This window comes from Denticeps clupeoides, chromosome 19 (genome assembly GCF_900700375.1).
Source record: "Denticeps clupeoides chromosome 19, fDenClu1.1, whole genome shotgun sequence".
Classification (NCBI taxonomy): Eukaryota; Metazoa; Chordata; class Actinopteri; order Clupeiformes; family Denticipitidae; genus Denticeps; species Denticeps clupeoides.
Window position 1 is genome coordinate 6,346,216 of NC_041725.1, and position 16,855 is coordinate 6,363,070.

At 41.0% G+C, this 16,855-nt stretch overlaps 2 protein-coding genes across 4 annotated transcripts; both read left to right on the forward strand.

Moving 5' to 3' along the window:
* Window positions 1-16,288, forward strand: LOC114769713 (cytochrome P450 2G1-like). Its single transcript, XM_028962981.1, has 10 exons — window positions 1-172; window positions 3,283-3,445; window positions 3,557-3,706; window positions 3,783-3,943; window positions 4,243-4,419; window positions 4,503-4,644; window positions 4,765-4,952; window positions 5,249-5,390; window positions 7,355-7,630; window positions 15,961-16,288. Exons 1-9 carry the CDS (start codon window positions 5-7, stop codon window positions 7,534-7,536), a joined length of 1,473 nt encoding a protein of 490 aa, XP_028818814.1. The 5' UTR covers window positions 1-4; the 3' UTR covers window positions 7,537-7,630; window positions 15,961-16,288.
* Window positions 9,322-16,288, forward strand: LOC114769711 (cytochrome P450 2B4-like). Of its 3 annotated transcripts, none has more exons than XM_028962977.1 (9): window positions 9,322-9,581; window positions 11,420-11,582; window positions 11,697-11,846; window positions 11,923-12,083; window positions 12,383-12,559; window positions 12,643-12,784; window positions 12,890-13,077; window positions 13,373-13,514; window positions 15,685-16,288. In XM_028962977.1, exons 1-9 carry the CDS (start codon window positions 9,408-9,410, stop codon window positions 15,864-15,866), a joined length of 1,479 nt encoding a protein of 492 aa, XP_028818810.1. In that variant the 5' UTR covers window positions 9,322-9,407; the 3' UTR covers window positions 15,867-16,288. The 3 variants fall into 3 exon arrangements, with proteins under 3 accessions (XP_028818810.1, XP_028818812.1, XP_028818811.1); XM_028962979.1 differs by having other exon boundaries at window positions 12,643-12,715; XM_028962978.1 differs by having other exon boundaries at window positions 11,926-12,083.
* Window positions 16,289-16,855: the final 567 nt, after the last annotated feature.

The window sequence follows — 16,855 nt, forward strand, 5'->3', positions numbered from 1 at the left end:
ACATATGGATGCCTACTTGACTCTGGTACTTGCCAGCCTGGTATTCTTACTCTTGGTGGTTGTGGGGATAAGGCAGGAGAAACGTCGCCAGGCTCCTGGACCCACAGCTCTGCCATTGATAGGGAACCTGCATCAAGTGAAGAAACATGCCCCATTCCAGACCTTCAGGGAGGTAAAATACGAATATTTTCTAGCAACTAAAGTAAAAATAGTTGACTTTGACTTTTGAGCAACACTATGACTGGTAAGAAAGCCATATAAAAGAGCCCTATTTTCAAAACTCATGTTTGCTCATGTTTTGCTCAAGTACATCTTTAGCATTTATAGAAATAAACAGATACAAACAAGAATGGACTGCCTGCAGTAACTTGGAAATGAGGAATTAACTTTGAGTGTCATTATCACTGTCACACAAATTTTATAAAAAATTTTGGGAAAATAAGGTTGAATTGGGAGGAGCATACGGTAATTGGAAGGATTGAGCTTTTCTATAAAAACAGAGCATAAAACATTTTGAAGGATGTGTTTGCATAAAGCACAAAGTCCATTTGGGAATCTACTTCTGAATTTTCCACTTGGCAGAAACACCAACATTTTAAAGAACTTTAATCATAAACATCATATTTCAATCGAAATAAATCTATAATCCACAGTCCCTTCTCTTTTTTAACAAAAACGGAGCCTCCCCTTCCCAAACCAAAGCTATCATCAGGTGGCCAGAGGCTCAACACATGGCTTGAAGTGTCAATGACCACCCCCCCAACACTACATTCCTATAGCCGAGGTTCGGTTCGAACAAGACAGGACAACCTTATTGGGCTGACTGGTCTGTGGTCTACATTACACGCTCTCTGTGAAGCCTGGCTTTTGCTGTAGCAGGTGATTAAATGTCAGAAAAATCCCACTAGAACAGATTAACTTTATTTGGGGTTACTCAAAGTTTCTTTACTCGATAGCAGGTGTAAAAAGTGTTAGGCTGAATGCTTAAATATATAAAAAGATGCTTCAACAAAGTTTAAGGGTGTTGACTAAACTACAATTTAATTAAAAATTTTGTAGATAACATTAAACGTCTTCTCCTTGAACCTTGTTGTCTGGGGCACTTGGGTCCCCTGGTAGGGTCACCCATGACAAATTGGTCTTAGGTAAAGGGTGAGACAAAGAATGGTTCAGAAGACCTTTCATGGAAAAAAAACAACAAAGAGCCAGTGTACCCAGCCCGGAGGGTTATTGGGGTCCCACCCTGGAGCCAGCCTGGGGTTGAGGGGTTGGGGGTGAGCGCCTGATGGCTAGGCTTTTGCCCATGGGGCCCATCCCAAACCTGATACATGGGTTCATCCAACTGTGGACCCTTCACCAGCAGGAGGAACATGAAGGGTCCGGTGCAATGTGGATCGGGTGGCAGACCAAGGCAGGAGCTTTGGCAGTCCAATCCCTGCACAAGGAAACTGGCTATTGGGACATGGAACTCTCTGGCGGGGAAGAAGCTGGAGCTTGTGGAAGAGGCTGAGCAGTACTGGCTAGATATCGTCGGACTCACCTTGACACATAGCATTGGCTCTGGAACTCAAGTCCTTGAGAAAGGTAGGACACCCTCCTTTGCTGGAGGTGCTCCGGTTGAGAGGCGGAGGGCTGGGGTTGGCTTTTTGTTAGCCCCAAGTCTCTCAGCCTGTTTGTTGGGGTTTACCCCAGGGGACAAGAGGGTAGCTTCCCTGCGCCTTCGGGTCGGGGAATGGGTCCTGACTGTTGTTTGCACTTATGCGCCAAATAACAGCTCAGAGTACCCACTCTTTTTGGAGTCCCTGGGATGAGTGCTAGATAGTGCTCTGACTGGGGACTCCATTGTCCTGCTGGGGGACTTCATCGCTCACGTGGGCAATGAAAGCATGACCTGGAGGGGAGTGATTGGGAGAAACGGCCCACCAGATCTGAACTCGAGTAGTGTTTCGTTATTGGACTTCTGTGCAAGCCGCAGTTTGGCCATAAGGAACACCATGTTCGAACATAAGGATGCCCATCAGTACACTTGGTACCAGGGCAGCCTAGGTTGCAGGTCAATGATTGACTTTGTAGTCATATCATCCATATGTTTTGGACACTCAGGTGAAGAGGTGAGCGGAGCCGATCACCACCTGGTGGTGAGTTGGATCAGATGGCAGCGGAAAATGACACGTAGACCCAAACGTATAGTGAGGGTCTGCTGGGAACGCCTGGCAGAAGAACCTTTCAAGGTGGTCTTCAATTTCCTGATAAGGATCAGAACCTCCCAATCTGAGACCATGGTTCTTGACTGGAAAAAGGTGGCTTGCCATCTCTGGGTTGGGAGAGAGGTCCTGCCTCAAGTGGAGGAGTTTAAGTATCTTGGGGTCTTGTTCACAAGTGAGGGAAGAAGGGCACAGGAGATCGACAGGCGGATTGGGGGGTGATGCGGACGCTGAACCGATTTGTCATGATGAAGAGAGAGCTGAGCCAGAAAGCAAGGCTCTCGATTTACCGGTTGATCTACGTCCCAATCCTAACCTATGGTCATGAGCAGCCTTAGAGATAGGGTGAGGAGCTCAGACATTCGGGAGGGACTCAGAGTCGAACGGCTGGTCCTCCACATCGAGAGCAGCCAGTTGAGGTGGTTCGGGCATCTGGTCAGGATGCCTCCTAGACGCCACCCTGGGGAGGTGCTTCGGGCATGTCCTGCCGGCAGGAGGCCCCTGGGTCGACCCAGGACACACTGGAGAAATTATATCTCCAGTCTGGTCTGGGAAAGCCTTGGGGTCCTGCCGGAGGAGCTGGTGGAGGTGGCTGGGAAGAGTGCTGTGTGGGACTCCCTACTTGGGATGCTGCCCCCACGACCCGGACCTGGATAAGCGGAGGAAGACGAGGACATTAAAGGTGGAACATGTACACTGTATTTTCTTTAAAAAATTAAATAACCAAAGCAAAATAATTATTTAATGTCATTGTTTTATTTATGTCACCATGCAAGAGTTCTATACAATTGCAAAGAGATGGAAGATATGCTCCTTGTGGTGCCATTGCAGTCAGCGATGGTTGGTTAAAACACCCATCTGCACTGACTGTGTACCCTTGGAATGTTCTTAAGACGTACAATTTAAGACCTTTTGACATGATTTGACAAGACCTTAAGAAACCTAAAAATTTGAGTCTTTATTGTGGGTTAAGTGGTCCTTTTTTCCATTCTATTGCAGTTACATTAAGACTGTGTTTTCTTGCAGGTCTTGTTAGAAGATATAATGATGCCCTTTCCTGTTGTATGTGTTCCCCCAGTGGAGTAAGCAGTACGGACCTGTCATTACTGTATACCTGGGACTTCAGAGGGTCGTGGTCCTGATAGGATATGAAACAGTGAAGGAAGCTCTGGTGGACCAGGCTGAAGATTTCAGTGGCAGAGCACCAGTACCGTTTTTGTATAAAGCAACCAGAGGCTACGGTAATACTAGGCGTCATATGCAATGTTCATTATGCATTTGCTTTGGCATTTCATTATCATTGTATTTATCTTGACTTGACCTATCTCAATATTTTGTTCACATCTTCTCAGGCCTAGTGATCAGTAATGGAGAGCGCTGGCGTCTGTTGAGGCGGTTCACTCTGACCACGCTCAGAGATTTTGGCATGGGACGCAAAAAAATGGAGAGCTGGATCCAGGAGGAGAGCAAACACCTGGTGGATCTCCTGAGAGAAAACAAATGTGAGTCAACTTGCACCTGCATTAAAGTATAAGAACAGTATTTTTATTACAATGTGTTTTTTTTTGGTTTTCTCAGCAGCATCATTCGACCCCAGTTTTTTCCTCAGTCGTGCCGCGTCTAATGTCATCTGTGCCTTGGTGTTCGGGCAGCGCTTCAGTTACAAAGATGCCCAGTTGCTGCGTCTGCTACAGACTATCAGCGGTATACTGAAATTTCTCAGCAGCCCCTCAGGACAGGTATGAAATGCGATGCATCCTTTGGGGTAAAATCTTAATAGCAGAATAGTGAGCAAAAAGAGAACAAAATGAACTCTTCTGAAAGCTTGGATACTAGCTTGAATACGTTGTAAGTCGCTCTGGATAAGGGCGTCAGCCAAATGCCTTAAATGTAAATGTAAATGTAGCTGATGTTCTTTAATTGTGATACAAATTCTGTTAGAAGAACAGTAACTATTTAGTGCTGCTGTGCCTGTTCCTAAATTCTGGTGACTTTTTCAGTTTCTATGAGCTGAATAAATTCATCAACTCTTCTACAGCTGTATAACATCTTCCCTCGACTGATGAATTACTTGCCTGGTCGTCACCAAACAATTTTCTGTGAGGTGGATGAGCTAAGAAACTTTTGCACAGGGAAAATTACACAACATCAGGAGACCTTGAACCCAGATGACCCCAGGGACTACATTGACTGTTTTCTCATGAGATTAAATGAGGTAGGCAAGTTTATTTATGTTATGGTGTACTGTGCAGTACATGTGCATATGGGTTGTCAATTATGGCTGTTATGTCCCCTCAGGAGAAGAACCTTCCATCCACTGAATTTCACAATGACAACTTGATATCTACAGTGCTGAACCTCTTCTTGGCAGGTACAGAGACCACGAGTAGTACCATGAGATACACAATGATGTTACTAATTAAGTACCCTCATATACAGGGTAAGAATAAGAGTACAAATGTGAATTAGAATGATGTCTCTTGTTTTGGTGGAATGTGCCTGTTATAATAGTGTGTTCCATGCCTGTCTTGTCTTACGGTAAAATGTCTTATCAATCCAGAGAAAATGCAAAAGGAAATTGATGATGTGATTGGCCAAACACGGAGCCCCACCATGGAAGATAGGAAGTCCCTCCCCTTCACCAACGCAGTGATCCATGAGGCACAGCGCTTCCTGGATTTAGTTCCTATGGGGCTCCCACACTATGCAACAAAAGACATCTCATTCAAAGGCTTCATTATTCCCAAGGTATCTCTGTATTATTCTGATTTTAAAGACTATTGCTTATTTTTGTGCAAGCTGTCCTTTTTCTTCTACAATGTCAGCCTTAACCAGTAAAGTTCCATTAATTAAAGCAAAATGTTCTTAAATTCTGTGATTTGACAGCAGAAGTCAGATTGTGGTTCTCCATGACCTAACTGGTTTCTTAAATAACATTCCAGAAAAAGGGATTTTGGGAGGTTTGGATATACAGAAAGCTTTGTGATTATTCAGGGTGCTCAGTAATTGCTGAATATTGATTACTGACCCATGACCTCCCACAGGACACTGTGATTCTCCCATTACTGCAATCTGTGCTGAAGGGTGAAGACCACTGGGACAACCCCTGGACCTTCAACCCGGATCACTTCCTAGACAACAATGGCAACTTCAAACCCAACCCAGCATTTATACCATTTGCCTCAGGTAAATGTAGTGACAATTGTAATTGCCATAGTCAATATTTTCCAATCCAATCCAGCATTATTTTTAAAGCACTTGATACAACCACAATGGACTAAAGTGCTGTACAGAAAAATAAATGAAAGAACAAATTTAGGAATTTTAAACCAGACAGAGAGGCATGTCTAATGTTTTCACATCTCACGGTTCAGGGGTAAATGAGGCACATAATCGAGACTTCATGAAGGGTAAGGGTTTTCATTATAATAAACATAAAAAGACACAAGGGCAAAAAGGGAAAATGAAAGAATACAAACTGACCTGAAGGCATATGTTGGTTGTCAAGAACAGAAACAAAAACACACTGGTAGTGTTCAGCCTTCCACATTAATGTACCTCTGCTTTTAACAGGTCCTGATCCCTCCTGCTCAGTTGCTGGGAAGGATCAGGACCCGTTTATCAGGTGCACTGACGGGAGAACCGTCTATTTGTGAAACAAGAAAGAGGTGACCAAGGAAGGCAGTCACGGTAATATGGAGTATGTATTTCACATACTCCATATAACCGTGACCAGCTTCCTTGGTGTCTGCCTCAGCACAAGATGGGTGGCGAAAGACCCAGCCAGGGTCATTGACACTGACTTGCCTACCGCAACCACAAGTGAACAGATGCAAAATGGACCCTGGTTCATTAGGCCCTGGACTGCATGGCCATACTAAACACATGAACTCAGAATATGGTGGAGTCTGCGCATCCCTCTATGCAGACATACTTGGCTTGTTTATGTGCAGCCATCTCACGTACCTTTCTAGCCAATCAATGCACGATGTAACACATAGGTGTCAATCTCGTGGCCATTTAATATAGATCTATTATAAAGCCCCAGCAATAAGAAACACTGATAACACACAAACTACAGATCCCATAAAGCAGTGATTCTATTGGTTCCTTTAGCTAAAAGTTGCATTAAACACTATATTATGCACAGTCTATGATAGTATTGAAGCAAAACATATCAAGAAATCTAATTAATGCCATGAGAGCATACATTAGTCATTATCTATGCCATAAAGTGACATCATATGTGTAACATGAATAAGAAATACTGAATAAAAATAATAACACGATTACATGAGAGGAAATAATGTCTTGTCTCATATGCATTAAGAGACATTTAGTTTAGTTTTTAATTTGTAACCTATGTTTAGTCTTTTTTTTTAATCATCAACAGTACATGATATATTTAGTTATAGTTATCTTTACATAACCAGCATTTTCATCATTTAACATTTACCTTTACAACATTTATCAGACACCCTTATCCATAGCGACTTACAAGCACTAGTCACAGGAACAATCCCCCCCAGAGCAACTTGGTAGTAAGTGGGATTTGAGCCTGGGTCTTTTGGTTCATAGTCGAGTGTCTTACCCACTAGGCTACTACCACCCTAGGCTACTACCACACTCATCACATCTTCATCTTGTAAAAAGGTCTCGTCATAAATTTCGATAAAGAAAACAACGCTATAGACTGAACGGTTATTAACAGAAGGCTTAGAGCTGTAGTGGAAGAGACCCATAAAGTCTTCATAAACACCAGCGGAGAGCTTGATACAATCAGCATTTGCAATAATTGTGGTGTGACAGGACAATACAGTAAAAATAGCCAATCAATCAATTAACTTTTATTTGTACAACGTTGTTTACAATGTACAAAGGCAAGAGTGGCAATGAAATGTTTCACACTCTGGCCTTAGCGTCTTTCCCAAACTGAGAGCGAGGAAATTTCTGAATTAAACATTAAACTTGTGTATGCAACGTTGCACTCGGTTGGTAGTCCTGTGGTTGAGTAATGTTGTTCCACAATGAGACAATGAAAATACCTGCTCTAGAAGCAACCATAAAAGCAATCAGCAATCTCCATTTACAACATTTTAAATCCATCAAAAATCTAATATGCTTGACATGTCCTCCACATTTGTGTCCAGGTAAGCGGGCGTGTGTGGGGGAGTCTCTGGCACGGATGGAGCTCTTCCTGTTTCTGGTGACTCTGCTGCAGCACTTCATCTTCTCCAGCCCAGAAGGACCTGACAGTGTGGACATTAGCCCTGAGTACAGCAGCTTTTTGAATGTACCGCGTAGATATGAGATGATCGTCACCCCCCGTTGACCGAACAGAACACCTTGATTAAAGATTGTATCATTCATCACAAGCTGGAACTATAGGCCAAACAGTGACTTTGACACAAAATGGTTTAACTTACATTCTATAAACACAGTTTGATCATTACAATAATTAATTTTTGTGTGAAACGGTATCATGACATCCTGTCAGCTTTGTACAGCCTGCACTGTACTGTCTTTTTCATACGTGTATATAGTCTGTCTGTCTAGTACCTGTTCACTAACCTGCATTAATACCCAATGCTTTTGGTTTTGAGCCTTACTATTTGGTTTCTGGTTTAACTCAAATGTTCCTTGATTGCTTGTTGATTGGAAAAATGGTTTAAAATTATATTTCCTGTGGAAATTTGTAAATAATAAATGAAACATATTACATTAAAGGTAAATTAGACAAGTACAGAGGTCGGCAACCTTTAACACACTTAATTGGACCAGTGTTGTCAGGCGTACGATAGTTATCGTCTTTGTACCATAATCTTGCATTCTGTACAATGTATGATAAATAATTCCAAAAATCCCATAATGTATGATCATTTTACCCCTTTCATTTCAAGTTATTTCATTAGCATGACAGGGTACAGATCTCTTTTTTCATCTGGCTGCGCAGACATACTTGGCTTGTTACAGCCATTTAATGCGCAATGTAACACGTGGTGACACAAACTAAACAATGATAAGTGGTTTTGCATGGTGAAGTTGCAGTTACGGAACACGCAAAAAGAGTTAGCATACACAACATCGCCATCAGACCTACAGAAATTAATTAGAGAAATACTCCAGTTTTACTGCATGGTTAAAGCCTGTAGCTAGTACTAAACCTAAAGTTTTTGTCGCTGTTTCTACAAGCAAATGATATTCTGGGATGTTCAGTCAAGGGACTCATCCTGCACTGTAATATTTCTGCTGCTATAATATTTCTGCTGCTACAATACTTCAACATTCACAATCTGGCAACACTGATTTCAACCTTTTGTCCTTAAAAGAGAAAGCACCGGAAGCAGCAAAGACTTTCTGACATGTAAAATGAAAATAATCCTGCATATATTATTTTTACTTTTATGCTATGTATATAAATGGGAAGGAATTGTGCTCTTATTACTTTATTAAAGTGACTATATGAATGTTATCTTTTTAACTAATAATACTGCTGGAGTCCAAAATGTCATTGTCATGTGTCAGAATGTTAAGAATAACAATAAATGAATTTGAAATGGGCTCTTAAAGTTAAGTGATTGTCATTGTGATACACAGCAGCACAGCACATGTTGCACACAGTGAAATGTGTCTTCTGCATTTAACCCATCAGTCTTAGTGAGCAGTGGACAGCTATGACAGGTGCCCGGGGAGCAGTGTGTGGCACCTCAGTGGCACCTCAGTGGATCAGGATTTGAATCGGGAACCTTCTTATTACTGGGCCGCGTCCTTAACCACTAGGCCACCACTGCCCCCGGGTGGGTTTTAGATGCCTGCAATATACCTGCTGTTAATGATGCATATATGTAGGTATCAGGGCATGCTCATCGACGATTCACGGAGAGACAGTCTGCTGCACATGATCATCAAACAATTGTTGTTTCTTGCTGGCTTATCCAGCATTGAATGTGAATTACATGAATTTGACTCATAGGCCAACACCTTAAAAAAATAGGCTGGTGCTTGCTCCATACTTTCAATTTTAACTTTCAGCCACAAGCAATTCTGGGTGCGTGACTGGCCCCAGGAGCAGGAAGGAGGGGGTGCAGTCACATGACTCAACACGTCAGCAGTCACATGACTCTTAACTCTTCACTGAGCTGCGTTTGTTCTTAAAGTTTGCAGGAAGTGTTCTACAAGGACAGAAAAAAACAACATTGCGGTATGGATGTCTCCAGCACACTGGTGCTGGCCAGCCTGGTGCTCTTGCTGCTGCTGGTTTTTGGAATGAGGAAGGGCAAACAGGGGCTCCGTCTGCCCCCCGGACCCACTGGCCTGCCACTGCTGGGAAATCTGCCCCAGCTGAACAAACACGCCCCTTTCAAGAGCTTCTTGGAGGTAAGAAAGTTCCCAACCTCATGTAACAAGGCAATAATGCAAATGTGGTGATATAAACAACTTATTTAAACTTCCATATATACTAGCTTAAAGATTTAAACAGTTGTGAAAAACAACACCTTACTGTCTTGCCAGGGGAGGTAGTAGCCCAGTGGGTAAGACACTCGCCTATGAACCAAAAGACCTCTAAGTTGCTCCAGGGGGACTGTCCCTGTCACTACTGATTGTAAGTTGCTCTGGATAAGGGCGTCTGCTAAATGCCATAAATATAATGAAAACCATTTTGGGAATTACTTTTGGGAATTAGATCCCACTGAGGCAAGCCGAACCATACTGCAAGTGTTCGAAAGTGTATGAATGGTTACGCATGGGGAAAAAAATTTGACAGCTGTGATGCGGTGGACATCAGAAGAGATGGTAGAGAATCTGGTGGTTGGATAATTATAATAGTGACTTTTTATTACATTCATTAGAGCAGATTAAACCAGAGTAGTAGTTGTGTTTGGTGTGAATTATACAGTCTTTGTAATGGACCACTTAAATAGCATACTATAGGACAGGACACTTAAAACATCATCATTTATAAAGAAGTTTAGTTTTTACAAAGGTATTTGTCAAAACAACACAACCACAACAGATAGTTCAGGAAGTCGGAGTCACTGGCATCAGTTCTGGTCTGTCTGCATTTGGATATAAAGTCTGTTCGCTATGCATGTATGGTGTGGGTTATTAGATAATATTATACTGTACTTGCCGTCCTGGTATTCTTACTCTTGGTGGTTGTGGGGATAAGGCAGGAGAAATGTCGCCAGGCTCCTGGACCCACAGGTCTGCCATTGATAGGGAATCTGCATCAAGTGAAGAAACATGCCCCATTCCAGACCTTCAGGGAGGTAAAATACGAATATTTTCTAGCAACTAAAGTTTTTTTGGAAAATAAGTTTAAATTGGGAGGAGCCCTTGGTAATTTGAAGGATTGAGCTTTTCTATAAAAGACAGAAAATAAGACATTTTAAGGATGTGTTTGCATAAAGCACAAAGTCCATCTGGGAATCTACCTTCTGAATTTTCCACATGGCAGAAACAAACTTTACGAAAGAACTTTAATAAAAAACATTTCAAACAAAAAAACATTTCAAACAAAAAAAACATATTTCAAACAAAATAAATCTATACTCCACAAAGTCCCTTCTCTTTTTTAACAAACTGGAGCATCCCCTTCCCAAACCAAAGCTATCATCAGGTGGCCAGAGGCTCAACACATGACTTTAAGTGTCATGTGGGGCAGTGACTGTCTAGTGGAAATCCCACTAGAACAGTTTAACTTTATTTGGGGTTACTCAAAGTTTCTTTACTTGATGGCAGGTGTAAAAAGCATTCAGTTAGACTGAATGCTTAATTATATATAAAAAAAAATGCTTCAACAAAGTTTAAGGGTGTTGACTCAATTCCAATTAAATTTTACATTTTGTAGAAAACATTAAACGTGGAAAATATACACTGTATTTATTTTAAATTAATTAAGTAACCAAAGCAAAATAATTATTTAATGTCATTGTTTTATTTATGTCACCAAGCAAGAGTTCTATACAATTGCACAGAGACGGATGATATGCACCTTGTGGTGCCATTGCAGTCAGCGATGGTTGGTTAAAACACCCATCTGCACTGACTGTGTACCCTTGGAATGTTCTTAAGACGTACAATTTAAGACTTAATGTGGATTAAGTGGTCCTTTGTTTTTTCCATTCTATTGCAGTTACATTAAGACTGTGTTTTCTTGCAGGTCTTGTTAGAAGATATAATGATGCCCTTTCCTGTTGTATGTGTTCCCCCAGTGGAGTAAGCAGTACGGACCTGTCATTACTGTATACCTGGGACTTCAGAGGGTCGTGGTCCTGATAGGATATGAAACAGTGAAGGAAGCTCTGGTGGACCAGGCTGAAGATTTCAGTGGCAGAGCACCAGTACCGTTTTTGTATAAAGCAACCAGAGGCTACGGTAATACTAGGCGTCATATGACCTACAAAAATGTTCATTATGCATTTGCTTTGGCATTTCACTATCATTGTATTTATCTTGACCTATCTCAATATTTTGTTCACATCTTTTAAGGCCTACTGATCAGTAATGGAGAGCGCTGGCATCAGTTGAGGCGGTTCACTCTGACCACGCTCAGAGATTTTGGCATGGGACGCAAAAAAATGGAGATCTGGATCCAGGAGGAGAGCAAATACCTGGTGGATCTCCTGAGAGAAAACAAATGTGAGTCAACTTGCACCTGCATTAAAGTATAAGAACAGTATTTTTATTACAATGTGTTTTTTTTTGGTTCTCTCAGCAGCATCATTCGACCCCAGTTTTTTCCTCAGTCGTGCCGTGTCTAATGTCATCTGTGCCTTGGTGTTCGGGCAGCGCTTCAGTTACAAAGATGCCCAGTTGCTGCGTCTGCTACAGACTATCAGCGGTATACTGAAATTTCTCAGCAGCCCCTCAGGACAGGTATGAAATGCGATGCATCCTTTGGGGAAAAATCTTAATAGCAGAATAGTGAGCAAAAAGAGAACAAAATGAACTCTTCTGAAAGCTTGGATACTAGCTTGAATACATTATAAGTCGCTCTGGATAAGGGCGTCAGCCAAATGCCTTAAATGTAAATGTAAATGTAGCTGATGTTCTTTAATTGTGATACAAATTCTGTTAGAAGAACAGTAACTATTTAGTGCTGCTGTGCCTGTTCCTAAATTCTGGTGACTTTTTCAGTTTCCATGAGCTGAATAAATTCATCAACTCTTCTACAGCTGTATAACATCTTCCCACGATTGATGAATTACTTGCCTGGTCGTCACCAAACAATTTTCCGTGAGGTGGATGAGATAAGAAACTTTTGCACAGAGAAAATTACACAACATCAGGAGACCTTGAACCCAGATGACCCCAGGGACTACATTGACTGTTTTCTCATGAGATTAAATGAGGTAGGCAAGTTTATTTATGTTATGGTGTACTGTGCAGTACATGTGCATATGGGTTGTCAATTATGGCTGTTATGTCCCCTCAGGAGAAGAACCTTCCATCCACTGAATTTCACAATGACAACTTGATATCTACAGTGCTGAACCTCTTCTTGGCGGGTACAGAGACCACCAGTAGTACCATGAGATACACAATGATGTTACTAATTAAGTACCCTCATATACAGGGTAAGAATAAGAGTACAAATGTCAAGTAGAATGATGTCTCTTGTTTTGGTGGAATGTGCCTATTATAATAGTGTGTGCCATGCCTGTCTTGTCATATCAATCCAGAGAAAATGCAAAAGGAAATTGATGATGTGATTGGCCAAACACGGAGCCCCACCATGGAAGATAGGAAGTCCCTCCCCTTCACCAACGCAGTGATCCATGAGGCACAGCGCTTCCTGGATTTAGTTCCTATGGGGCTCCCACACTATGCAACAAAAGACATCTCATTCAAAGGCTTCATTATTCCCAAGGTATCTCTGTATTATACTGATTTTAAAGACTATTGCTTATTTTTGTGCAAGCTGTCCTTTTTCTTCTACAATCTCAGCCTTAACCAGAACAAGTTCCAATAATTAAAGCAAAAAGTTCTTAAATTCTGTGATTTGACAGCAGAAGTCAGATTGTGGTTCTCCATGACCCAACTGGTTTCTTAACAACATTCCAGAAAAATTATTTTGGGAGGTTTGGATATACAGAAAGCTTTGCGATTATTCAGGTTGCTCAGTAATTGCTGAATATTGATTACTGACCCACGACCTCCCACAGGACACTGTGATTCTCCCATTACTGCACTCTGTGCTGAAGGGTGAAGACCACTGGGACAACCCCTGGACTTTCAACCCGGATCACTTCCTAGACAACAATGGCAACTTCAAACCCAACCCAGCATTTATACCATTTGCCTCAGGTAAATGTGGTGACAATTGTAATTGCCATAGTCAATATTTTCCAATCCAATCCAGCATTATTTTTAGAGCACTTGATACAACCACAATGGACTAAAGTGCTGTACACAAGAATAAATAAAATAACTTTTTTCTAGGGATGATTTAAAACCAGACAGAGAGGCCTGTCTAATGTTGTCACATCTCAGGGTTGAGGGGTAAATGAAGCACAGAATCGGGACTTTGTGAAAGGGAAAGGATTTTCATTATAATAAACAGAAAAAGACACAAGGGCAAAAAGGGAAAATGAAAGAATACAAACTGACCTGAAGGCATATGTTGGTTGTCAAGAACAGAAACAAAAACACACTGGTAGTGTTCAGCCTTCCACATTAATGTACCTCTGCTTTTAACAGGTCCTGATCCCTCCTGCTCAGTTGCTGGGAAGGATCAGGACCCATTTATCAGGTGCACTGATGGGAGAACCGTCTATTTGTGAAACAAGAAGTACATACTCCATATAACCGAGACCACCTTTATTGGTGTCTGCCTCAGCACAAGATGGGTGGCAATAGACCCAGCCAGGGACATTGCTCTCACTGACTTGCCCACCCTAACCTGCTCATCCCTCTTTCCTGACGTACAATAATTATTCTTTATGTACGATTAAACATTTGAAAAATCCCATACTGTATGATAATTTTCATTCAAGTTATTCCATTAGCACGACAGGGTACAGATCTCTGTTTTTATCTGGCTATGCAGACATATTTGGCTTGTTTATGTGCAGTCATCTCACCTAACTTTATAGCCAATCAATGCACGATGTAACACATAGGTGTCAATCTCGCAACCATTTAATATACATCTATTATAAAGCCCACGCAAATAGAAACACTGAAATCACACAAACTACAGATTCCATATAGCAGTGCTTCCATTGCTTTGCCGAACGCAATCCTTTCCTTTAAGGAAAAAGTTGCAAAAGTTGCATTAAACACTATATTATGCACAGTCTATGATAGTATTGAAGCAAAACGTATCCTGAAATCTAATTAATGCCATGAATGCATAAATTAGTCATGATCTATGCCGTAAAGTGACATCATATGTGACACATAAATAAGAAATACTGAATAAAAATAATAACACAATTAAATGAGAGGAAATAACGCCTTGTCTTGTATGCATCAACAAAGATACATTTAGTTTTGTTTTTATTCATCGATAGTACATGATATATTTCATTATAGTTATCTTTACATAACCATTTAAATTTACATTTACAGCATTTATCAGACGCCCTTATCCAGAGTTACTTACAATCAGTAGTTACAGGGACACAACACTAGAGACTGAAGGGTTATTATCAGAAGGATTAGAGCTGTAGTGGAAGAGTCTTTATAAACACCAGGGACAGCTTGATACAGTCAGCCTTTGCAATAATTGTAGCGTGACAGGACATACAGTTCAAATAGACAATCAATCAATTAACTTTTATTTGTACAACGTTGTGTACTATGTACAAAGCCCCTAGTGAGCAAGCCAAGGGCAACAGTGGTAATGAAAATTATCCTTAAAAAGGAAAGAAAACTTACAGTCCGGTTATATATCATATAACTGGCCTAGCGGGTAAGGAAACAGACTTGTAAATAGAAGGTTAACCACCAAGGTGCCACTGAGGTGCAACTGAGCAAACCACCGTCCCCACACCGCCCCCGCGGGCACCTGTCATGACTGCCCACTGCTCACTAAGGGTGATGGTTATAAGCAGAGGACACATTTCCTTGTGGCACCATGTGCTGTGCTGCAGTGTATTACAATGACAATCACTTCACATTTTTATGTAAAATTGAGGTGGTATATTAGAGTTCTCGCAGATCAGGTGAAATAAGTAAAAGTAAGAATTACTGTAAACTTTTTAGATGTTGTCTAGGCTCATGTTTCACATTCTGGCCTTACCCTCTTTCCCAAACTGAGAGCGAGGAAATTTCTGAATTAAACATTAAACTTGTGTATGCAACGTTGCACTCGGTTTGTAGTCCTGTGGTTGAGTAATGTTGTTCCACAATGAGACAACGAACATACCTGCTCTAGAAGCAACCATAAAAGCAATCAGCAATCTCCATTTACAACATTTTAAATCCATCAAAAATCTAGTATGCTTGACATGTCCTCCACATTTGTGTCCAGGTAAGCGGGCGTGTGTGGGGGAGTCTCTGGCACGGATGGAGCTCTTCCTGTTTCTGGTGACTCTGCTGCAGCACTTCACCTTCTCCAGCCCAGAAGGACCTGACAGTGTGGATATTAGCCCCGAGAACAGCGGATTTGGAAATGTACCGCGTAGATATGAGATGATCGTCACCCCCCGTTGACCGAACAGAACACCTTGATTAAAGATTGTATCATTCATCACAAGCTGGAACTATAGGCCAAACAGTGACTTTGACACAAAATGGTTTAACTTACATTCTATAAACACAGTATAGGATTATAAGATCATTACAATAATTAATTTTTGTGTGAAACTGTATCATGACATCCTGTCAGCTTTGTGGTTTATCTCTGTTGTTACGCCTGCACTGTACTGTCTTTTCCATATGTGTATATAGGCTGTCTGTACCTGTTCACTAACCTGCATTAATACCCAATGCTTTCGGTTTTGAGCCTTACTATTTGGTTTATGGTTTAACATACTTGTTCCTTGATTGCTTGTTGATTGGAAAAATTGTTTAAAATGATATTTCCTGTGGAAATTTGTAAAATAATAAATTAAACATATTATATTAAAGTTAAATTAGTACAGAGGTCGGCAACTTCTAACACTCAAAGAGGTACTTGAACCAATTTTGCCAGATGTATGATTATTTGCCCATAATGTATGATAACTTTATTACTTTCATTAATATATTTCATTAGCATGACAGGGTACAGATCTCTGTTTTCATCTGGCTGTGCAGACATACTTGGCTTGTTTATGTGCTTTTTACAGCCATTGGCATCAGATCCATAGAAATGAATTAGAAAAAGACTCCAGTTTTACTGCAGGGTTAAAGCCTTAGCTAGCACAAAAAGGCTCTATTCTGCCCAGAAGTGGTTTTTAAAATTTGCTTTATACACTATAATATGCACAGTCTATGATGATATGTGTTATCGATTTACAATCTGGCAACACTGATTTCAACCTTTTGTCCCTTAATAGAGAAAGCACCGGAAGAAGCAAAGACTTTTTGAAAAATGAAGATAACATATGCTGCTGGAGTCCAAAATTTCATTGTCATGTGTCAGAATGTTAAGGAGAACAATAATTGAATTTTAAATGAGCTCAAGGGTGGGTTCTAGATGCCTGCAATATACCTGCTGT